Here is a 25,198-nt window from a genome sequence, read left to right as displayed (position 1 = left end):
ATATAGCCGAAAAGTTAAATCAATTGATGATTGCTTCACTTCAAGCCCTAATCAATTTGGTTTTGTTTCGGCAATCATTTCTCGAATCTGCAATGGATTAGCTCATAGATTCCCACTCTTTCCACTGGACTGCTTCTCTTACATCACTTCACAAATTTCCTCAAAAATCAACTACATTTACCAGTTCAACAGCCATTTAACTTCACTGAATCTTTCTTTTTTATCGTTTGTAATCTTTACCTTGTGTTTTCTTTTATTAGTGCATGTCAGTTTTCATCATCACTTTCTTTGCTAAACATGTACTGGTGGGAGACATGATAAGGATCCTGTGTTTGGGCAGGCCAGCCAGCTTTGTCTCAGCAGAAAGGAGTATTGGAATAAATTTGTCCCATCATTTTCGTGTTTAACAAAAACAAATCGGTTTTCGGACAGTTGCAAACAATGCAAATTTCCGAAAAAAAATATCCTGCGAAAAATTGGAGATATCTGAAGAGCATGGATCCAATTAGATGTACATGTGATGTAAAATTAGATGTATTTTGGAATGTGGAGATACAACAGATATGAGTGTAATTATGATTATAACACTATCAAGATAGAGAAAGCAACAGATCACAAATCGAGATTCACACGAAACACAGCATATAACGATGCAAGCGAGTGGTTCAAAGAAAGTTTCTTTGGAAGGATCCAGAAGAAAACCTGGAAGTAAGACCCTTAGCCATGTTATCCGCGTCCAAGTTTACGCTCTGCCTTCCAGCAGTCAGATCCTTCTCCCGGTCCCAAGGTTTCCATGGGTGATTCCCTTCCCATTCTTCATTTCTTGGCTCCTGCTTGCCCTGCTTGGTCTTTTTCTTTGAACGACTCTTGGCTGACTCCATGTGCTTTTCTACCAAGGATTTGGATCGTTTGGCTTTGTTGTACTGATCTACCAGTTCTGCATCAGCACTATTTTTTGTGTTTTCTTGTTCATTTGAAGCAAGTGCTGCAGCTTCGTTGTAAGCTTCCAGATAACTGATCACCGGAATCTCATGTCAGAAGGCCGAACGTTAAAAACTTCTTGGGTGTCCTAAACCTGTTAAAAATAAGAGTGACTTACTTCATTTTTGCCTTTTGAGCTCGTTCTGAAGGTGTATCTGTCCAAACACTTGTATCGCCACGTCCTTCTTTGCCGGTCTTGCTAAACCTCGTTGAATGCATGCTCGCGCCGGTGGCATGCTGAATAAGAGTACCAAGTTAAAAACAACAATAAAGTGAACATTGACCATCATGAGGACGCTCTATGATTATTTTTCTCTCTTAATCAAAGAATCACACGTTGGTTCAGACAGGGCTTCAAAATGGAATTACAGATGTAAACATAACATGTTAACTCAGATAACCAAAAACTTCACGTATGTTAATAGGCCATAAACTATTACAGCAGATGCTAGTGGAAACGATGCCATTCTTAATTCACAGCTCACAGTTTCATGAAGATAAGAATTCAGAGACACAGATTTTTTTTAAGGGAAAGAAGGTCATTCTTTTACCTTTCTTTCGGGAGGTAATGTAGTCATCCATTCGTCTCTCTTTGGGGGAGCTTTTGCATCCATCTCTGCCAGAAGTAGGTCATCACCCTCCATTGCTATACCTGCCAGCACATACATACATACAACGTTTTCATATCAAGCATGAAGTAAAATGGATATGCCGCCTAAGAAGCTTGATGCAGACCCTGACCCTCCTTCCCTACTCCTGCCCTTTGTTCCCTTCTAATGGAGTTCTGATATTATAAATGACTTCGAGTTCTTAAAGGAGTGGCAATGACCATGTATAAAGAGGAGAGAGGGAGCTGATGCATTTATAAACTATTGGGTTAAAACGATGAGAGCACAGACCAATGGAACAAATTGCTAAGGAAACAGAAGTTATCAAAGTCGGGTTAAGTCTGCAATAGTAAATTACTTGCCTATTGTTGGTTGCAGTTATTGATTGTTATCTAGAAGCCCACATTACATAGATTAGACAATTATGCTGACTTCAAGAATCACAAACAAAGTTTTACTGAGAAAGAATGAAACACATTGAACGCTTTCTAGCCTTTTGGTTCACATCTAATACTATACTACCCATTGATGCATTTCAGTTTCAATTGCCCGCATGAGATTTGCAAGGAATTTAGCAGAACATGTCATACCTTGCAGACGTCTCCATTGAGCAGCTTCACGCATCGCTTTCAGCTCTATCTGCAAATATAGAACATTTTCTGTATGTAAATCTGCTACATGGTGTCTAACAGACTATATGATCATGGAGATAATGGTACCTGAAATGCTTCTCGTTCCTCCTTTTCCTTTAACTTGTCATCTAGTACTTTTCGCTACAAGAAATGTTAATACATTATTAAATAAAAATAAATAAATAATAATATACTTCAAAATACAAAGAAACATGCAAAGCTGAATAAACATCCACTTTCTACAGAGTTTTAGGCATGTAAAAAAGAATAAGAAGCATTTCATTTCTGAATCAATTTCAATAAATTTCCAGCAGATCACATGTTCCAAACTATTGATAAGCATAGAAAAGGAGCATGATAAAATATTTAAAATGTTATTACAAAGCTATGACGTTTAACAATCCTTACCTTTGCAGGATCCTGTAAATCCTTAAATGCCTTGTTCAACTTAACAAACGCTTGGTGAGCTTGGGGATGAGAAGATTTGTCAGGATGAACCATCAGTGACAACTTCCAATACCTAAACAATAAAATATCAGCAAACAGCTTCATCCAGGGAAAAGATAATGTATACAAGTCAATAGAGTGAGAAAAAGATGCAAGAATGGCAAAAGTGAAGTGAAAGCTGTAATTAAGCAGTTCTGCCTTTAATACCCTGCATAAGAGTTTAAGCCATTCCCAAAACATAAATACATGCACACCTTTTCTTTATGTTTCCAGCTGCCATATCTTTGTTCACCCCAACAATATCATATGGACTATCTGCATCGGCAGCAATTATTCTTGTGATCTAAGCATATAACAAAGCTGTCAGACTATGCAATAATTTACAATAACTTATAACTACATAAAAGACAGCTTAAAGGATAATAGAAAGCAACCTCCTCAAAACGCTCAGCTTCATTTGCAGACTCAGCTTCTTTAACAACAGCAGGAGGTGGAGGTCCTATAAATAGGTCATCGTCTCCATCCAACTCAGCCTCCCTGTTGATCATTCCCATATATTAATACAACATTACAATGGTGGGGACTGATGATTAACCTTTTTTATATATAAACTACGAAAATGAATATACACATTCAACTATATAGCTATGAGGTATGAGCTAGACCTTAGTTCTGCTTCAGCTTCTGTTAGTTTGGCTGCTGCAGCAAGTAAGTCAGCGGATGGCATTTCAGGCCCAATGACCCTGTAGGAACCAGCAGCAAGGTCATCGATCAATACAGATACCAGCAAGCTCGATGTAGAAGGTATAACCAAATACACGAATGATCTTGTTCTGAGCACTTCTCCATTTGATAATTGAAGAAGCAAAAATATGATAACTATTTAAACGGTTTCTACTAAATCTACATGGCCTTAATGTTTGTCTTTAAGACTCTATCCACATTCATAAGAAATTATACATGAGGAAAATTAAATTTAAATGTTAAGCTGCATAATAGAGATCAGCTCAAATAACATAACCAAATTAGATACCTCCTTCTTGGCCCAACATGATCTTCCTTCTTATCATCCACATTGTTAGTCACAGGCTCCATTTCTGGTACTGGTGGCACTGATTTTGCCTCTTTATGTGACTCTAGATGTTCATCCACTTTATGAGGTTGATTATAAGATAGGATAACTGGACCAACAATATCTAGCGTAGGGCTCGCCTTATCTGGCAGTAGAAAAACTTTATCACCATTTTCTTTGAGGTTTAAGGAGATGAACAGCCTCCGAAGATGCTTGACCAATGACTTTTCTGATAATCCCCTTATATCAACGGCTTGTCCTTCGTCAATCATTCGCAAAAGCTAGACAAAAGCACCATGTATAATAAGGAAACTTCACAGAATACTTATATAAACTTTGTTAAAGAAAATATGATTGTGGATACAAAATGAAGTCAAAAGCAGGCGAGAAAAGAAATCATAAAGCAAAAATTCAATCTAACTGACTTTGGCACGAGTAGAATCATAAGTTCAAGGGTTTTTTCTTTAATTTTCAACTTCCCATTACAAGTTCATATAAGAGATTCCCCACAATCATCTTGTAGCTTAATATTATCCCTTAGACTCGAACCAAAAGGATAAAAACTAATTCTAAAACCTCCACAAAGCAAAACCTCTAAAATCCAACAGTGTCGATATCAAAGAAAGTATCTTGATTAAGTTGCAAGACTCAAGGTGGCAAAGATCATAAGGACGACATCTAATACTTAACACTATTACAATTAAAGAGTACAACTGAAGCTAATGATGATCTTTTACCTCTGTCAATCCCAGTTTCGAGGCAATTCACACTACTCTAAGAATGAAAGAAAACTGTCAAACCATTAAGCATCACAAAATTAAACCTAAAATATTATGAAACCTACTTTGATCTAAATTCCAACACTTGCTCAAAACGAATTCAATGCGATGCTGAAAACATTATTCAAAAACCGAATAATTCAATCAACGAATCATAAAACCTAATTAGCAGCACCGAAATGGTAATTTCCTCGTATCAATTTCCAAAATTCGCTCAGAAATACCTGCTCCAAATCCCCAGCAACGCCAGGAAATTCCTTTAGTATAAACCTAACAACGCTCTCCGGACTTTCCAGCTCGGAATCCGACTCGGAGCCGCTCTCATCCTCCGAATCATACCTCCGCTTTCTCCTATCCCTTCGTTTATGCCTCTCTCTATCTCTCCTGCTGTGTTTTTTCCTCTTCTTACTCTTCTCCTCATCTCTTCGCGATTTCTTACTCCTCCGCTTCTCCTCTCGGTGACGGTCCTTGCCACGACGTCGTTTCCGTGATTTCGACGAAGAATCGAGCTCATCCTCGGAAGACGATGCGGCGGATGAGGATGAAGTATCGGCGGAGGAGGTCGACAGCTCCGGGGAGGAATTACGGTGGCGTGATTTTCTTGAACGGCTTCCCATGGAACTTTTTTGTTGCGAAGATTTGTGTTCTTCCCAAATTCGATTGATAGCAGATTAGCAGAAGCTGCAAAATTTGTCGGGTTCGGGTTAGATCCGAAATGAGCAGGTTTGCCCATGAAAGGATCCGGATTATTCTAGGCTATTTGGGTATTGGGCCGATCCGCAAAGTACTGGGCCGAATTATTAATTGCAGCTTAATATGGTTTGTGATAAGATCATAAGATCATGAACCCTATAATTTTGTTTATAATTTAAATTAATAAATACTACTTCCTCCTCCGTCCCATAAAAATGAGGACACCTTTTTTTCGTCTGTCATATAAAACTATTTCATTTCCATTTATATTGATTTATTTACCACTTATACCACTAGAATCCACCATTAAACACTAATAATAATGTAGGTCTCATTAATACTACTCCCTCCGTCCCGCTTAAGATGACACGTTTTCCTTTTTAGTTTGTCCCAACTAAGATGACACATTTCCTTTTTTGATAACTTTCTCTCTCCAATTAATACACTCAACCACTTTTCTCACTCCTATTAAAATATACATCTTTCTTTATCTCTCTACTTTAATACTTACACTCACCTTCTCTCTCTTCAATTAAACACTTTAACCAATAACTCCTAAAACCCCGTGCCGGCTAAGCAATGTGTCATCTTAGCCGGGACGGAGGGAGTACTATTTTAACTACCTTTCTTCTCATCTAATTATGCATTAATTTCTGTGTCATCCTAAATATGCTTTTTTTTAATGGAGGGAGTATATAATAGAATAGGAAGAGGTGAATATGGGATGGAGGAAATACTCCGTCCCACAATAGAAGTCACATTTTGTGTGAGCACGAGTTATAAGAAATGTAAAAAAATAGTGGGTTGAAAAAATTAGTAGAATATGATGTCCACTTTTTTATACTGATTTTACAATAGAATGTGAGTGAAGTGAGTTAGTGAAATTTGAGACTTACTTCCCATTTATGGTAAAAGTAAAATGTGATTCTTATTATGGGACGAACCGAAATGGCAAAATCTGATTCTTATTGTGGGACGGAGAGAGTTAATAAATATGACAGATTAGGATTAGATGGAAGCATATCAAATTAATTTAGTGAAATGTTAATGACCTATATATTTACTCTGTTCAAAAAAAATTATCTCATTATGTTGCTGGGGATTTGGAGCAGGTATTTCTGAGCGAATTTTGGAAATTGATACGAGGAAATTACCATTTCGGTGCTGCTAATTAGGTTTTATGATTCGTTGATTGAATTATTCGGTTTTTGAATAATGTTTTCAGCATCGCATTGAATTCGTTTTGAGCAAGTGTTGGAATTTAGATCAAAGTAGGTTTCATAATATTTTAGGTTTAATTTTGTGATGCTTAATGGTTTGACAGTTTTCTTTCATTCTTAGAGTAGTGTGAATTGCCTCGAAACTGGGATTGACAGAGGTAAAAGATCATCATTAGCTTCAGTTGTACTCTTTAATTGTAATAGTGTTAAGTATTAGATGTCGTCCTTATGATCTTTGCCACCTTGAGTCTTGCAACTTAATCAAGATACTTTCTTTGATATCGACACTGTTGGATTTTAGAGGTTTTGCTTTGTGGAGGTTTTAGAATTAGTTTTTATCCTTTTGGTTCGAGTCTAAGGGATAATATTAAGCTACAAGATGATTGTGGGGAATCTCTTATATGAACTTGTAATGGGAAGTTGAAAATTAAAGAAAAAACCCTTGAACTTATGATTCTACTCGTGCCAAAGTCAGTTAGATTGAATTTTTGCTTTATGATTTCTTTTCTCGCCTGCTTTTGACTTCATTTTGTATCCACAATCATATTTTCTTTAACAAAGTTTATATAAGTATTCTGTGAAGTTTCCTTATTATACATGGTGCTTTTGTCTAGCTTTTGCGAATGATTGACGAAGGACAAGCCGTTGATATAAGGGGATTATCAGAAAAGTCATTGGTCAAGCATCTTCGGAGGCTGTTCATCTCCTTAAACCTCAAAGAAAATGGTGATAAAGTTTTTCTACTGCCAGATAAGGCGAGCCCTACGCTAGATATTGTTGGTCCAGTTATCCTATCTTATAATCAACCTCATAAAGTGGATGAACATCTAGAGTCACATAAAGAGGCAAAATCAGTGCCACCAGTACCAGAAATGGAGCCTGTGACTAACAATGTGGATGATAAGAAGGAAGATCATGTTGGGCCAAGAAGGAGGTATCTAATTTGGTTATGTTATTTGAGCTGATCTCTATTATGCAGCTTAACATTTATTGATTGGTGAATTAGCAACCCGTCTATATGCATACAGATTCTGCACAGGCTGAACTGGTGGTCTCGCGTTCTGCTCATCCAACTGCCTCTGCATGTTCGCCATCTGCTCACGGAGTTGACGAATAACAGGATCCTGGATCCTCATTGTTGTTATTCTCCTCGTTGTCCTCATTGTTGTTTTCAAAATTGTTGTTTTCCTCGTCCGCCATTAGGATTGGAGACCGCGGCTCGTACTGTATGAGAGATGGAAGTGGAGATGGACTAAGTGACGGAGTTCTCTGGATAGGAGAAGGTAGACGCCTATGACCGGATGAAGATACCCGAATCCTTTGGTTTAACCTCCTCTGTGCGTTCCTCTTCCTGTTGGATGTTTCGATCTCAAGATCGATTGGCTCTAAAGGTGGACCTTTAGAACGCGTGTGCATACAACCTGCCAAAGGAAACACAAAGATTAGAGAACTAAAAAAATAAAAATAAAAATAAAGCAAATAAAATCCAGATTAGTAATCTCTATTGTTATCACGATATTAAGCTATATTGACACAAAATTGTCCCCGGCAACGGCGCCAAAAACTTGACTCAACTTATTTTAACACAAATGATACCCGCAAGTGTACGGGGCTAGTGTAGCAATTAGCAAGCAAGAGTATCGTATCCCACAGAAACAAATTTGTATCAACTTAACTACCACGAACAAATGTTGACTACTATCTAGAGAATCAGGAAAAGTTTAGTTTTTTTCTAACACTAATAAAAGCATATAGTAAGCAAATAAACAAGTAAAAGCAAATAAACACGGAATGAAAAGATAATATGGAGAAAATTGTAGAACTCAAAGATCCGATGCACAATTCCAAGCTCTTATCCAATCAAATTGCCTTACCTTTTGGTGTCTCTAGAATTACTAAGTCGACCACAATTATAAATTAAACCCCCTCCCGAGGTGAGAAACCTGTAGATTAAGTGCTAGGATTGAAGTCCCCTTCTAATCCTAAAACCCCTAACTCCCAAAAGCTCGATTAGGTCAAAGACCTCACTCAAAACCTCAACTCTCCCGAGTTTTATTGCATTAAGGTGTGAATTATTCCTATTTCCAGATTAATTATTTCATCTCCCGATAAATTTAATTATTCCTACACAATCAAGTGGTGATCAGACAATTGATAGGAATAAACCCAAGAATAATCAAATAACTACAAGAGCAAGGCAAGAACAAAATTAATTGGATAAAAACTATGAAATTAATGCATCTTCACCAAGAATTCTACAAAAAGGTGTTTAGCTACTCATGTTCATGGAGAAAACTAAGTTTAACACAAAGAATCCGAACAAAAACATGAAAGATAGATACTAAGAACTCATGTGGAACGAATCTATGGAATGAAGTCTTCAATCTTCCGATTTGGAGTCTTCAATCTTCAATTCTCTCTCTAGAAGTGTTCTTGGAGGTGTGTGTGAGTGTTGGAGGCGGTAAGTGTAGAATGATTCTCGTCCCATCCAACCCTATCCTTTTCTTCTCGTTTTTCCACTTCAAAAATCGCGTTTTCAGCTTTCAGACGCGTCAAACAGACGTACCCGGCTGGGTAGAATTTATGAACTGTAAATTCACCCGGCCGGGTGACCATTTCAGACCCCTTTCTGAACTCGACACGCTGTCTTTAGGATACCCGGCCGGGTGGAATATTTGTGCTGTAAATTCACCCTGCCGGGTGTCGTTTTTCGGCTCCTCTCAAGTCCTACCCGGCCGGGTAGAGTTTATAAGAGTAAAACTCACCCGGCCGGGTGTAGCCTTTAAAGGCCCTGCTGCCTCCTATGCACAATCGGCTGGATTTTTGCCTCTTCTTTATCTACTTATCCTAGAACACTCAACAAACACATGAAACTCCAAAAGATAGGTTAATTGCCTGGAAATAGACAATTCAAGCATCAAAACTCAACATTAAGCACCTCAACATACCAATTAAACCGACTAAAACATGAGTTTATCACCGCCCCCGCTTTGGCTCCCTTTGTGCCTCTTCCACCCCCGAACAACACGTTGTGGACCCTCTTGGGTCAACTCTATTTGAACGATACGTCTAAGATGACTCCGGAGCAACTTGCAACACATGAGCAAATGATCCGGGGTCTCAAGAGGCAATCCGGGGTCTTCCACGTGTGTAATTTTTATTTTATAGGATTTTAATTATGTATTTTTATTTTTAGTATTTTAATTATGTAATTTTTAATTTTTTAGGATTTTAATTATGTAATTTTTATTTTTAATGTATTTTTATTATGTAGAAATGTTTTTAATAATTGGAGTATTTAAATTGAATAATAGAATGGTGAGACCCTTGAGCTTGTCTTTAGCTAAGAGCACGAATGTGAGTGTTGTGCTCTTAACTAAGGACAAGGAGTAAAAGTGGATCCGGGCCCACTTCCGTGCTCTTAGCTTTTTCTCTCTACTTTATTAACTCTTTTACTTTATTCACTTTCCGCTTTACTAACAAAACCTCATTTCCTTAAATCCCGTGCCGAAAAGTTTGTGGTAACTTATCTTGGGACGGAGGGAGTAGTACTTTGTTGAATGAGAAATTTACTTATATAATAGTAATAAAGTTTGTTGAATATCAATTTTAGTAATTGCTCCCACCGTTTTATGTTAATAAAGTTATTTTTCTATTTCGAAAAATTCCAATATAACTGAATTATTTCTATTTTTGGCAAAAAATAATCTTCTCTCTCACTTTATTCACCTTTCAGCTCTCTTACTTTATTTCAGTTCCATCTATCTTACTTTATTCACCATACACTTAATATACTATTCTTAATTTCTATGTCCCGAAAAAATATCTCAATTAACAAGGAACGGGGAGGAATTACAATTTACTCCTATCATTTAAAATTATTTTAACTAACAGTGTTATTATAAAGTAATGGGAGTATTTTATTATTTTAAAATTATAATTAGAGCTTATTTGTTGAATAATATATAAATTAATGTAATATTTCAGTTCTAATTATTTTCTACTAAAATTTAACAAATTTGAAAATACATTATACAAATTAGCATGACATGAAACGATAAGTTCATAACGAATAGAACATGATATTATACAATTAAAATTTGATATCAGTATAAAATATGATATCACAATTTAAATCTATATAATACTCCATCCGTCCCCAAAGAATATGCAATTTGGGGTTGGCACGAGTTTTAATGTTAAATTGGTAAAGCAAGAAAAATGTAGAGAGACCAAGTAATTAAAATATTGTTAGTGGAGAATGTGTTCACCTCATTAGAGAGAAAAGCCTTTCCAAAATTAGAAAGTGCATATTCTTGTGGGACGAACTAAAAAGGAAATAGTGCATATTCTTGTGGGACAGAGGGAGTAATATTAATATAATAATTTTTAAAAATTAAATAATTATTTAAATTTTGTTATAACAAGCTTTAACGCTACAATATCAAGTTTTAATCGTATATGCTCAGGTCAATATCAACTTCTCGTGTCATGTCAATCTAATTTGTATAATGTGTTTTCAAATTTGATAAATTTTTCAAAAATAAATTAGAACTGAAACATGATCACATTAATATATAGTCCCTTCGTCTCTTAAAAATAGACCATTTGTCATTTTGGGATGTCTCTAAAAAATAGACCAATTCTATTTGAGGAATTTTTTTTATCCTTATAGAGGCGAGAGGCGAGTCTTCAATCACTTTTTTTATATTATTTTTATAAAATGACTGAATTGTTGTTGACATGGCTTGAAAGTATAGTTGACATTTGGTTATAATTGTTGTTGACATGATTTGTATGTGTTGTTGACATGACTTATAATTGTTGTTTACATGGTTTCAATGTATAGTTGACATGGTTTTATGTGTAGTTGACATGGCTTATAATTGTTGTTGACATGACTCATAATTGTTGTTAACATGGTTCTATGTGTAGTTGACATAGTATGTAACATAGTTGACATGGCTTGTACGTGTAGTTGACACGATATATACCATAGTTGACATGACTTATATGTGCCGTTGACACGATATGCACCATAGTTGACATAATTATATTAGTTGTTGATATGACTAGTATATATAGTTGACATGATTTTTAATTGTAACTAACCTTAAAAACATGAATTATAATTGAGCATAATTAAATTATATGTATAAGTAATCTTAAATTATATGACTACATCTCTATGTGTAAGTAATATTAAATTATATAGTTGGATGGGTTTTAAAACTATTATTGTGGATTCTGAATTTTGAACTTAGCAGTTATATCAAATTTTAATCAGTTCAACAAATTGTATTGAAATGTCAACAACCTATAACCAAATGTCAACAATTTATAACCAAATGTCAACAGCTTGTATAAAGTGTCAACAACTCAGAAAACAAATATTATAATTAATAAAGAAAATTATAAGATAGATGTCATTAGAGAGCAAAATCAAATATCAACAACTAATAAGAAAATGTCAATAACTTTTAGTATATGTTAACAACTAAAAAACAACTCTGATTGTTGTTGACATGGCTTGTACGTGTAGATGACATGACTTATAATTGTTGTTGACATGGTTTCTATGTATAGTTGACATGGCTTGTACGTGTAGTTGACATAGTGTGTAACATAGTTGACATGGTTTGTACGTGTAGTTGACACGATATGTACCGTAGTTGACATGACTTGTATGTAACGTTGACACGATATGCACCATAGTTGACATAATTATATTAATTGTTGACGTGGCTAGTATATATAGTTGATATGATTTTTAATTGTAATTAACCTTAAAAATATGAATTGTAATTGTAATTACCCCTCCAGGCAGGATTGGGGCAGCCTGGATGCCCTCATCAGCGAGTAGCACGAAGGCAAGTCTGACTCCAACTTGTATTGAAATGTCAACAACTTATAACCAAATGTCAACATCTTGTATAAAGTGTGTACAACTCAGAAAACAAATCTTAAAATTAAAAAAAAAATCATACATTAGATGTCAATAGAGAGCAAAATCAAATATCAACGAGTCTTGTTAGGTTGAGATTTTTTAGTTTAATTGAGAATTGAGATGCATTTTCAGCCACTCATTCACAATTTTCGCGCAATGTCAACTACTCAAACATTATGTCAACTAGGGGGTATAATTGTCATTTTCGCGATGTCAACTACAGAGACATTATGTCAACTACGATGTCAACAACGAACATTATTTATGTCAACTACGATATCAACAACAAACGTTATTTATGGCAACCACGATGTCAACAACAACCGTTATTTATGTCAACTATTATGTCAATAATAACATTTTACAAATAATTAATGTCAACAACGAATATTTTCATGTCAACGACCTATATTATTTATGTCAACAACAATGTTATACATATAATTCATGTCGTTGAAGTCGGATTTGACTGCAGAACAATACGACAACGATCCAAGGGCCTTTGCTGCGAAGTCCACTATACGCTCCCTCACAACTGTTTTATACTTGTTAAATGTCACCATCCCATAAAATAGTTCCTGTTTTAATTTCCAATCAATCAATCAATCTCAAGTGCAGTTAGCATGTTATGCAGCATTGCAATCTTCAACTAAGTAATTCGAGCTTTATACTACACAACCGTGCTTGAAAAAAAAGAACCACACACAAGAATTCATGAATTATAAGATCAAGAACTGATGTAGGAGATTCACAATGTACCTGATGGTGGAAAAAAGGCTTCCAATACATGGAATGTTGATAAAGAGTTGATCTTATTAGCTATATGCAGAGCCTTAGAAGTTGCAAATGGATTATCATGGTAACTGCAATCCAATCAGATTCATCTCTCAAATTATGCAAATTGCATAAGCAAGCAATCATAAATTAGAATAACAAATTCTACAACATAATGGGAAAATATGTAAACAAATTGAAACAGATAATGTCAACTAACATAACTTAATTGACCCACACCAGCACCAACATCTCAGACATCATATCATGGACTCTCAACCCTATCCATAACACCTTCATCCACCAACAAACACCAGAGCAGAGGCTGTTCAGATAGGGGAGGTTGCATTTTGCATACAACTATTTTGTATATCAACAAAATGTCAACAAAGGGTATAGCTACATAGAATATTTAACAGGTAACATACATCATGCATCCTATCATGGACTCTCAACACTATCCATAACCCCTTCCTCCACCAACAAACACCACAGCAGGGGCTGTTCAGACAGGGGAGGGTGCATTTTGCATAAAACTATTTTGTATATCAACAAAATGTCAACAAAGAGTATAGCTACATATAATATTTAACAGATAACATACATCATGCCAACAGATTTGCATTTATGTCAACAAAACATCAATTTAAATATCAATAGTGCATTTATGTCAACATAGTATAATTCACCAACATAACACAAAAAAATCATGTTAATGAAACAAAATATCAACAAAGAGTATAGCTACAGAGTATAATTCACCAACATAACACAAAATTTGACAGGTAACATACATCATGTCAACATATTTGCATTTATGTCAATAAAGTATAATTCACCAACACAACACAAAAAAATCATGTTAATGAAAATCAAACCAAATTACCTCCACCATCGTCGACGTCGACTCGGAATAAGATGAAGAATCCATCATATAACACTTAGGTGTTGATTATGAAGTGAAATCGAAGCTAAAGATGAAAAAGCAAAAAAAAATAAAAATTGATTAGGAAGAAATTTGACTGGGCATCAACAAATAAAACATAAAAACAGAATCAAAGTCGATAAAATCGACCTAAAAACTCCATATTCAACACCAAAATCCTTCGATTTGTCTTCTGCTTTTCGAAAATTGATATTCTGAGGAATCGTCGAATCAGATATCGTTCAAATAATTGAAATCGTCTGCATTCTAATTTTTGAGTCAATTGAATCAGAAATCGTTGCAATCAATTGAATCAGAGATCTCACGAAATCGAATTCTCACCAAAATCGCAATTAAAAGCTGAAGAACCCTAAATTAAAACACGAAATGACCATTATACCCTTTCATATTAAATTAATCTAAAAATATTTACTGTGTGGCAAAATCTAGACCACTCATTTAATAAAAATGAGTGGCTGATATTGCATCTCATTTCTCAATTAGCCTAAATAATCTCAATTGATCACAATCCTATATAGTATATCTATAATATCTATAATAATATTCCAATATAAGAGAAAATTGAAATCCCTATTTAAGTTTAATTGGTTATTCCTCTTACAACCAGTTGGTTTTAGAATAGAAACCTATGTATATCTATCATGGTATAGCAGAGTGTCGCCGATAGTCACCCAACTTTAATTGAACCAACAGTATATCCACTAAAACTGAAAAAAAATGACTGAACCAACAATATATCTGAACTTTAAACTAAGGCCAATTTCATAGATGTTTGGTCCAACCAATATAGAAAAACAAGTCCAACCTATCTAGAAAAACAAGTCCAATCCCTTCAAGGTTTAACTTGGAGATTCAAGAATAACTATACCAATATCCACATCAAAGAGAACTAAAATCCCTATATAAGTCTAATGAATCACTCCTCGTATCACCAATCGGTTTTAGAATCGACCACTATGGATTTATACCAATTTATGCATATCTCTCTCTAGCTTCTTCTATATCTATACTAGATTAGCCTGCACCTTCTTTGGCAAAAGTTTCATAACCATATCAAATAGAACACTTTCATTACCTTCCCTTCGCAGAGGTTCACTCAACATCGAAATAGTGGTGGCGCCAAGTGTGCATCCTCCTCTAGCAATCATCTCTTTCAATACAAGAATCGCATCGTCCATCTTGTTCGATTTGGGCAAACAACCATTGGGCAAACAACCATTGTTCACCATTTGCATCATCAAATCCTTAGCCTCTTCTATCCTCCCTTCTTCACAAATTGCACCAACAAGAATTGTACATGTTACAACATGCAAATTTTTGGAAGGAAGCTCGTCAAACACATCCTTTGCCCGTCTGAATTTACCATCGCACGTTCTATACAATGAGCACTGCACAAGCCACATAACAAGATAGCGTAAGTCAATACAGTTGGATACACTTGTAGAGCTTCCATCTCTTCCAGCAACTTCAAGCCCTCTTCACACCGGCCTTCACAAAATAAGGCCTCTAGCATTATGTTATAAGAATCCACATTGCACTCTAACCCTTTCCTGCGAAGCAAGGTAAATAGGCGATAAACTTCATTAACTTGTCCCAGTTTGCAGTACCCGTTCATCAAACTAGTGTAGCTTCTAACATTATGCTTGATGCCCGATTTCACTGTAGTTGGAAAATGTTTCTAGCTTTTGCCATTTTTCCTAGCAAACAATATCCATTCATCAATGCAGTGTATGTTGAAATGTTAGGTTGGACATCAATTTGCTTCATACTAGTTACCAACATATGCTCAGCCTCTTCCATCCTTCCCTCTCGGCATAGAGCATCTATAAAAATAGTACAAATGACCACATCGGGGAAGACCTTATTCGATATCATCTTCCTCAACGAGCCTCATTATCTCTTCTATGATTGCATAACCCCTCAATTACAGTATTATATGTCACAACATCCGGTGAAATCCCCTTATCACCCGAGGAGGAGAAAAGTCGAAGAGCTTCGTCCACCTTACTGTCTTTGCACAAAGCATCAATAACTATGGTGTAAGCATAAACATTCCAATCGATGAAGCAATTCAAGCGCCTCAAGAGTACCACCGGCTTTGCATAACCCGTTAATCATAGTACTTTCACCCAAAAATGTCCTCTAAACAAATACTTTTTTTCTTTTTTGTCATAGAGGATAATTTAGGCATACACAAAATTAGTACCAATAGTGATATTATAATATCTTCTCTCATTCTCCTCACTCTTTATACTATTATTATTAATCAATATTAATATTATTATTTTGATGTTATAAATTAATAATTAATTTATTTTTTAATATCATTCAAATATACTTAATTATAATTATAATCATAATTATATTTAATTATTATAATAATAATATTACTATTATAAATTAATAAATAATTATAGTATGATTACTTAAATTATGAATCATATAATAATAATTATAATTATAATTATTTGTTTTATTATTTTATATTAAATTAATAACTAATCAATATAGTGTTGATAAAAATTTAAAATTGTGAATTATATTCATATGAAATAAAAAGTTGAATATTTTTAGTTAGGTGTTTCAACCCTAGAATGAGTATAAAATAATTTAATAAAAAATTTTCAATTGATTTAATTACTTTATATAATTATTTTAATTAGGTGTTTTATTCTTGATTTATATTATGGTGCAATTAGATGTATGTATAAAACACTAAAAATAAAGAAGAAAAAGAAGAGAAAAGAAAAAAAGAGGAAACATAAATTAAGGAGAAAAAAGAAATAAGAAAGGAAGATAAAATACTAAAAAGAAAGAAGAAAATGAAGAAAAAAGAAAGAAGAAAAAACTAAAGAAGAAAAAAAAGAAATAAGAGGAACATGTTTGGTACCTATTTAATTGAAATTTCCTAAAATATCCGGCATAATATAAATATTACATGTTTGGTACCTAGAGTTATTTTTGTCATAGGGTACCAAAAACGATACTCCTCCGTCCGCGAATAGAAGTCCCGTTTTTCCATTTTAGTCCGTCCGCGAATAAGAGTCCCGGTTCACTTTTACCATAAATGGCAATAGGGTCCCACCTTCCACTAACTCATTCCACTCAAATTTCATTTAAAACTAATATATATAAGTGGGACCATTATTCCACTAACTTTTTTCAACCACTTTTCTTAACATTTCTTAAAACTCGCGCCGTCCATAAATAGGACTCCTAATGGCAGACGGAGGGACTATAAAATAAAGATCAGGTACTATTTATGTGCGAAAGTGAAAGATCAGGTACCATTTATGTAGTTCACTCAATTAAAAATATAGAGATCATTTTTAGATACGGATTAATTCATTTTAAGATTGTTTTAATTCATATGAAAAGTATGAACTCATACGAACTAAAATGATTTAAAAATGACATCTATGTCATGAACTAAATCGATTAAAAATTGACCTGGTTAATATCTGAAAATTATCTTCATTTAGTTATTTGGTTAGTTACTATTTTTTTAACTACCCTATTTAATGTTCTTGAGTTATCTAATGCATCTAAGTATTGAGTAAGTAACATTTTAATAAAACAAATATGGAAATATTTGGAAATAGTAAAACTAAATTTGACTTATACTTCTTATTAGATAAAACATGAAAAAAATACATTTAATTGAAATATCAAAATAGTCATTTAGACTAGCTCTAAATTACGAGTTCGTGAAAATTAAGAGTAAAATTGTTTGAGTGACTATTTTTTTTTAATCTTTACATCTATTTTTTGTAAATAAAACATAAATTTGATTATTTTAAAGTAAATGTCAATTAATGTAGCAATAATGATAGTTCTGTTACAGGATAATATAGTTACTTGCATGTACTACAATATTTTTATCCATATTATATTTTGTAATACTCTTAAAAATAGGCCTAATAATGGGTGATAGTACATGTTTTAATAAAAATATACTTTTTCCATCCCATAAAAATATGTGCACTTTCCATTTTCGTCGGTCCACAAAAATATGTGCATTCTATTTTTGGATAGTTATATCAATTTAATAATATATGTCCCATTATCCACTAACACTACTTTAACAGTACAATTCACCTCCTCCCTCTTACTTTACCATACCATTCTTCTTCTCTCTCTTACTTTACCAATTTTATTATAGTTCTCGTGCCATACCCATTATTCATATTTTTATGTGACGGAGTTATTAGCGTAATATGTGTCGAAACGGTTTAAAATTTTAAAGTAGTTTAATTAATGATAACGATTTTAAAAGGTATTGCTAGTGGAAAGAGTTGTATAGTACTACTCCCTCCGTCTCTCTGTAGTAGAGACATTTCTTTTCGGTACGAGATTTAAGAAAATTTGTTTTAAATGAGTTAAGAGTTAAGTATAAGGTGAATAAAGTAGAAAGGAAAAAGGTAGAGAGATGAAGAGAGAGTAAAGTACTTTTTGTCAAAAAAAGAAATGACTCAGCTACAGTGGGACAACCCAAAAAGAAATACGACTCAGCTATAGAGGGACGGAGAGAGTATTATTTTTAAAACAATAGTAAACTAATTAAATGTTAGAGTTTGTATACTAAAAATCACGTTTCGAGTGATTGAATACTGTAAAACTTTTATTTTATTTTCCAATGAATAAAACATATTATTTTTGTCATAATGTTGTTATGTTTTACATTTAATGGATGTTAATGCATGTTTAAATGTATAAGTTAACTTAACAAAGTCTAAGTCTTTGTTTTAGTAGACCGGTTGTGGGCGTCGTCCACTTTAAGGTAACACGGTCAGTTCTAAACAAAGAAAAAGATGAATTTCACAACCTAGTTGGAATTTGACTATCCATCGAGAAAGGTTGCAATGTCAGTCCGCATATTTTTAAGCCTTACTGAAATAAGATGACATTAGTGTGGTATAGCACTGAACGGATCTAACAGCAAGACTTGTCCTTATGCTATCTACTGAAAGGCGAGGTCTTGATAAATATTTGTTTCTTAATCAATGTAGGTTAGCATTGAGCATACGGTATTGATTATGCATTACTTTAACTTATCAAATGGTGCGGGTTTTTCGTAACCCAATGATCCTGATATATTGGGTAGTGGTGATCAATATCTAGCGGTGCTAGGATTGCTATTATATTGAATCGTGCGTGAGCTGAGTCTCGTTTGTTAATGTCCCCAAGAGGAGCGCGAAATAAGGTTTTATTATTCGGAACCTAGCTAGTTGGAGTTTGATTACTCTATGAATAATAAATAAGCGTTTCATGCTAAGTCCATTCTTGGAATTAATAAGAAGTTAATTAATTAAGTCCATAGCAGACATTAATTAATTAATGGACATTTTTATCTTAAGCGCGGGAAATGAAAGTTAAACGGAAACCCGGATTACGTGTAATTTCGGATTTGGATGGGGAGAGTTCAATATTACTTCTGTAGTGGCTGCTCGTAATATTCCAATTATAACTTATATTAAATTGTGGGTTCAATTTAATTAGTAAAAAGTAAATTGGATGAGCCCATATCCAAAACCTTCCATAGATCTCTGTCTTGGCTCAAAAGGAACTTAATATAAATAGGTGAATAAAGGAGACAGAAACAACACAATTTTTATACTGAAAAATTCAAAATTTTCGTCCCCCCCCCAGCTGAAGGAGATTTCGAAATTCATTCGTATTCCCAAAAGGATTTCTTCTGTCTTCTTTATTTAAGTCCTAGTATTCTGGTGAGATCAGCCCACACTGATCGGAGTACAGTTCGGGAACCAGAGAGAAGATTTGTGGTCTAGTATTCAAAGCGTCACGTGGAGAAGCAGCTAGCCATCTTCAATTCTTTGGAGAATCAAGGAGAAATATAAAACGATTTAAAGGACGTAACCAAATTTCAGGACGAAATTTTTATTAAGGTGGGTAGAATGTAACACCCCAACTTTTGGACATCTTTTAAGCTCTTCTAAAAGGGACGCCGAATGGCTAGACAAATTTTTTTTTTAAGATGATCGTTAAGACGATCAAAGGAGAATTGGACATTTAAGATTGATCAAGAGTATTTTCAAATTTCGTTTAGTACAAGAGAACTTAAGCCCAAAATAAATAATGGATTAAGAACCTAGAACAATCATACAAAAATGTGCACATAGATTTTGGGCCTCTTCTTAGCAAGCTAAAATATCCTTTTCTGCCCACCCTTCTTCAACCTCGGCCCATGTTGAATCCAGCCTTTGGGCCCAATTCAGCCAGCTCAACTTTTTCCCTACAACATCTGCAAAGAGAATACAAAGTCATTTAATACCAAGACCTGCAGCATTCAGTTAAGGAAAAGCAAGTGAGGAGTTATTAAAGATGAGTACACCTACACAAAATGTCAAAAGTAGTTAACAAAGAGCCAAGCAAGACCTAGCTGTCCCTAATCAAAATCTTGACCAAATCCCAATAGGTTGCAGGAGCTGCAACAAGGAAACAATCTCCATTTGAAGCCATGGAGTGCAAGACTCCGTCTTAGCTCAAAGCAATAAATGAAAAGGAGAAACTAGCTACAATGAAACAAATAGGATTATAGGACAAATCTCTTACCTGCCAAAAGCTTTTTCAGCTTGAACCTCAGCCCCTCTTGCACCGAGAGCTCCAGTGTATCCTACACATCAAACAAAATCGGTTAGGGACAGCCACTTAATGTTATGCAGTACTTACCAAAATGAGCTTGATATGCCTAAAGAAGGCTTGAAAAGGGGAGTCAACTCCTAGCTCAAAATAGTTGATCCCCACCTGCACAAAATCTGCTCCCAACAAACTTAGCAAGAAGCCAATAAAGCAGATTTACTCTCTGCACACACCCCTTGACCAAATCCCAACCAACTCCAGATTTTAGTATATATATATATATATAGGTGCACAGCTCTAATCGTTTCCAGAGTTACACAAATCCTTCTCACCACCTTTAAACACCAAGAATTTCGAAGGAGCAAGGAGAGTGAAGGGAGTGGCAGTGAGCCTAGAAGTATCTCAACAAACAAGAGGAATCCACAAGCAAGGTAATCAAAATACTCCCCTCTGCATCATATTAGAACCTCATGCTCAAGAACTTAGAGCTTTAGAATTTCCACATCACACAATTTAGTACAAGAAATATCATAAGCTACTGCCTAAGGAGGATCAAAGCTTTAGCACCCCATAGTCAAGAACTTCTTTACCACAAGCTATTGCCAGAAATGAACTCAACATAATGAACTAGATAATGAGAGTTAGAAAGCTTAGCTTTAGGCAGACAACCGAAGGGCTGTCCGGCGACGAACCGGCGGCGACGGAGGCTGTGGCCGACCGCGAGCAAAGGAGCTCCGGAAATCCGTCAGGACGACGCGAATTCGACGGAGAAGAGGAGGATGGGAGAGGCGGCAGTAGCGCTGGTCTGAGAAGCGGACCGAGCAGCGCCGGCTGCAGTTGGAGACGTCGGCGATGGCGACGGGAGACAGCGACGAGCAGCTTCCAAGCTCTCGGACAGCAGCTACCCCGAGCGCTACACGAGGACGAGCAGCCTGGAGCGATGCGTCGCGGCAAGAAGGAGGGAGGCGATGCCTTTCGGCTCTCCGGTCTAGGAATTTCAGATTGGAAAGGGAGTTCGCCGGAGAAGAGCAGTCGACGGCGGAGAGAAAGGGAAGAGAAGAGGGATGGGATGTTTAGGGATTTTTGTTTTGATTTAGGGGATGAATTTGTGGGGGAAAGGAGACGGCGAGGAGGCACTGCGACTCCGGCGATGGAGCGCCGGCGATTCGAAGAGGCAGACGCAATTCCGGAGAAAGGAGAGAGGAGTTAGGGATTTCAGTGATTTTGGGGGAGGATGACCGATGAAGTGAGTATAAGTGGGTTGCTCATATTGTTGATTTAATTGGGCTAGTTGTTTAATTGAGATTTGGGCCAGGGAGGATTTAATTTAGTTGAGGATTGGGGCAAGAATGGTGAGGGAAATTAAAATGGACCCAAACAAAATTGTAAGTGGGCTGCTCCTTTTAATTTGATTGGAATTTTGGGTCAGATTAAATTATTTATGATTGGGCTGAAATTTATGGAATTTATTTGGGAGCACGGTTAAATGCGCAATTGTTTGCAAGTTTCGAAGACAAAAAATGTTGAAGGGTCTGCTGTTAAGGAAATAGAAAGAAAGAGGGAGACGACGTTCTCAGGTCACAGAAATAATTAAACCTAATAAAGAAGTTCTATTAATTAAATTTCTCAATTTAATTAATATGCAAGTTCTAGAATTTTCCAAGTAGTAAGCAAAGAATAAAAGAAATTAATTAGGGCATGCATTCCTAAGTATGAGATTTTGTCTCGAGTCTAATTAGTATGTTGTTATGTTATGTTTTTCACAAAGGACTATCTCCGCAAGTTAAGATCAGAGCGAGAAATTCAAGTTAAGGAAATTAAGCTAATGAGGTGGGCTTTCTAGTAAAAGTTACAGTTTTTGCGCAAAGTATTTTACGAGCTTCTATTGTGATATTGTGGGCTTTCTACTTACTATACAGATTTTACGAAAAGTATTTTATGAGCTTTCTATAGTGATATATGTTTTGTGGGCTTTCCTATCCTACATATAATTGTGGGCTTTCTATTTACAGTACAGTTCTTTACAAGAAGTATTTTACGTGGGCTTTTTGTTAATGTTACAGTTTTTACGAGAAATATATTTTTAGTGAGCTTTCAGTTTAAAGTATGTTACAGTTTTTATGAGAAGTATTATGTTTAAAGTACAGTTTTTATGAAAAGTGCTATTGTGATATGATATTACGTGAGCCTTATACGAATGTGCTTTCGGTTATTTATGTTCCCAGTATGTTTTGCAGTTTGAATACAGTACAGTTATTTACGTTCCCAGTACGAATTCTTTCAGTTATTTTAGTTATCAGTATGTTTTGTCTTGCCAAGTTTTGTTTTGAACTTTGCCTATCTGTTTGTCTAGCAAGGGCGACGTCCCTACTAGACCAAGAGTTCGTGAATTTCGGTTCACCAGGAATTAGTGAATGCGGGTTTGTAAGTGGGGTCAGCCCATACATACCCGGTTCACTCAGTTTCAGATATGGTATTTGTTCCAGGAAAAATAGACTACAGTCACAGTTTTTATATAGAAATGCTTTTAGTGTCCTCGGGCCTTTTAAGATAAAACCCCGAGCTCACTTAGTAGTGGCTTGACAAAACCAGTTTTCTTTTCAGTAAAATATATTTCGGCACGTGTCCACTGAGTACACCAAGTACTCAGCCCTGCATATGTTTTAAAAATGTGCAGGTTGAGCAGTGATGACGGCGGGCGGTGTTGAGCACAGACAAATGAAGATCCTTCGATAGAATAGCACTTGGATGCGTCGTGTCTCCATACACGATGTCATCTGCTCTTGACTCTTCCGCTGCAGATTAAAAGTCGAGTTCACATTCTCTGTATTATGCACTTTGATACATATTTTTCCAAGTTATTTCAGTTCAAGTTCAGTTGTGCCACCGTTTTCCCCCTTTCTTCCCCGCTTCTTTCATCCTCCCCTAGTCGCGATCAACCGAGCTTTCTATCCTTAGAAAGTGCGGTCGTGACAAGGTTGCTATAATGCGTCAGCCGCCAACCCTGAAAACATGTGGAGTTTCTAAAACTCATATCAACCAAAACTTCAACGATATATTTGCCTGAAAAATATTAGTGGTTTATATAAGCCACAACTCAGTGTATATAAATTTCATCTTTAATTTCACTTCACAGAAATATCAAGCATATTCTTTAACTATTATATGTATAACTAGAAACAATAAATATCATAAATAATTTCATATTCTTATGCATATTCCTTTATGATCCTTTTCAATATTATGTGACTAATCAAGCTTGGTATCTACCCGGTATTTCCATTGTATACGACCCGTACGTCCCTTATATTTATTTGACATTTCCACGAATGCCCCTCTTTGTATTGACCTTTCCACGAATGCTCCTCTTTGCTCTTTGTATTGATCTTTCCACGAAGGTCCCTCTTTGCTCTTTTGCTTTGACCCATAAGTCTATTGCTATTGTATATGACCCGTAAGTCCATTGTCATCGTATATTAGATTCAGAGCAAGACCGTCACATATCCTCTTTAAACCCATGACTCGAATAATTCCAATACCATACATCAAACATGTCCATTGCACCAATTACATATTCATATATTCCATCAATTATCTCCAATACTATAGATAAACATATCCATTGCACAAATCACATACCCAAATCATATTACACCATCAATATCAAATAACACATAACCATTTCAGGTTCACATCATATAATTCAAATATTCACTCTAATGTAACACATCACAATCAATCATATAAAATAGGTAAAATTAAAATTGTGATTCTAATGTAACACATCACATCAAATATTCACTCTAATGTAACACATCACATCAAATATTCACACACCTGATTACGTCGATAATATAACTGCACTTCTGATTCCGTTTCGTAATATATAATTATTGATCCTATTAAATTATTAATTAGAAAATTAAACTTAAGGAAATATATGTTATATAGTACATAAATAGACGTATATTTTGAACTAACACAAACTTTTTCGACCAATTAACTCTTTTTCTTTCTTGACGTTGGTTCCAAAATGATAAAAAAAATTATTCTCTCCGTCAGTACTATAAGTGAAACACTCTATGCACAATATTTAAGAAAATGACAGTACTTTGGTAAGCTAGGTGGAAAAAGAATAAAGGATACAAAGAGTAAATATATTATTTAAAAAAAAAAAAAAAGAAACTCGGTTATATTAGGACACCCTAAAAATAAATGTGACTTACATATAGTGTTACGAGAGAAGTACTTTAAAATAAATGACTAATGGTGTATGATTAATAAATTTTGGGAATATTTTTTGTGACCAACTTAAATATGCTTTCAAGTTTCAAGTATTTCAAACTATTGGATCTCAAAATAGGCCACTTTTATACATTGAGGCCCAATTATGGGCTAATTAAGAAATAAGGTTAAATGTTATTTTCTAAGCGATATTTTATTTTGTTTGTATAATTCTTCATATTATCGATTTTAGTATTTGCATAACCCGATTATAT

At 35.0% G+C, this 25,198-nt stretch overlaps 1 protein-coding gene, 1 long non-coding RNA gene and 1 pseudogene across 3 annotated transcripts; all 3 read right to left on the bottom strand.

Annotated features, from left to right (window-relative positions):
- Nucleotides 1–505: 505 nt before the first annotated feature.
- On the bottom strand, nt 506–5,212 carry LOC125204051 (DNAJ heat shock N-terminal domain-containing protein). The gene is made up of 11 exons (XM_089059926.1): nt 4,744–5,212; nt 3,702–4,021; nt 3,334–3,411; nt 3,103–3,205; nt 2,923–3,011; nt 2,630–2,741; nt 2,309–2,362; nt 2,180–2,228; nt 1,533–1,633; nt 1,100–1,218; nt 506–1,014 (listed from the first exon to the last, which is right to left on the bottom strand). The coding sequence occupies exons 1-11, from the start codon at nt 5,134–5,136 to the stop codon at nt 666–668; spliced, it is 1,767 nt and encodes a 588-aa protein (XP_088916052.1). The 5' UTR covers nt 5,137–5,212; the 3' UTR covers nt 506–665.
- Nucleotides 5,213–7,530: 2,318 nt separating this feature from the next.
- The window catches only part of LOC125206724 (uncharacterized), an 87,638-nt pseudogene continuing 69,970 nt past the window's right edge, over nt 7,531–25,198 (bottom strand).
- On the bottom strand, nt 20,102–21,925 carry LOC125206065 (uncharacterized). 2 transcript variants are annotated; one of them, XR_016132834.1, is made up of 3 exons: nt 20,673–21,925; nt 20,456–20,563; nt 20,102–20,361 (listed from the first exon to the last, which is right to left on the bottom strand). It is a non-coding gene; the product is annotated as an uncharacterized LOC125206065 (long non-coding RNA). The 2 variants fall into 2 exon arrangements; XR_016132833.1 differs by having other exon boundaries at nt 20,456–20,545; nt 20,673–21,923.

The sequence above is a fragment of the Salvia hispanica genome, chromosome 6 (genome assembly GCF_029641045.1).
Source record: "Salvia hispanica isolate PSC_SH4W2 chromosome 6, Shi_PSC_v1, whole genome shotgun sequence".
Taxonomy (NCBI): domain Eukaryota; kingdom Viridiplantae; phylum Streptophyta; class Magnoliopsida; order Lamiales; family Lamiaceae; genus Salvia; species Salvia hispanica.
This window is presented reverse-complemented; position numbering and strand designations above follow the sequence as displayed.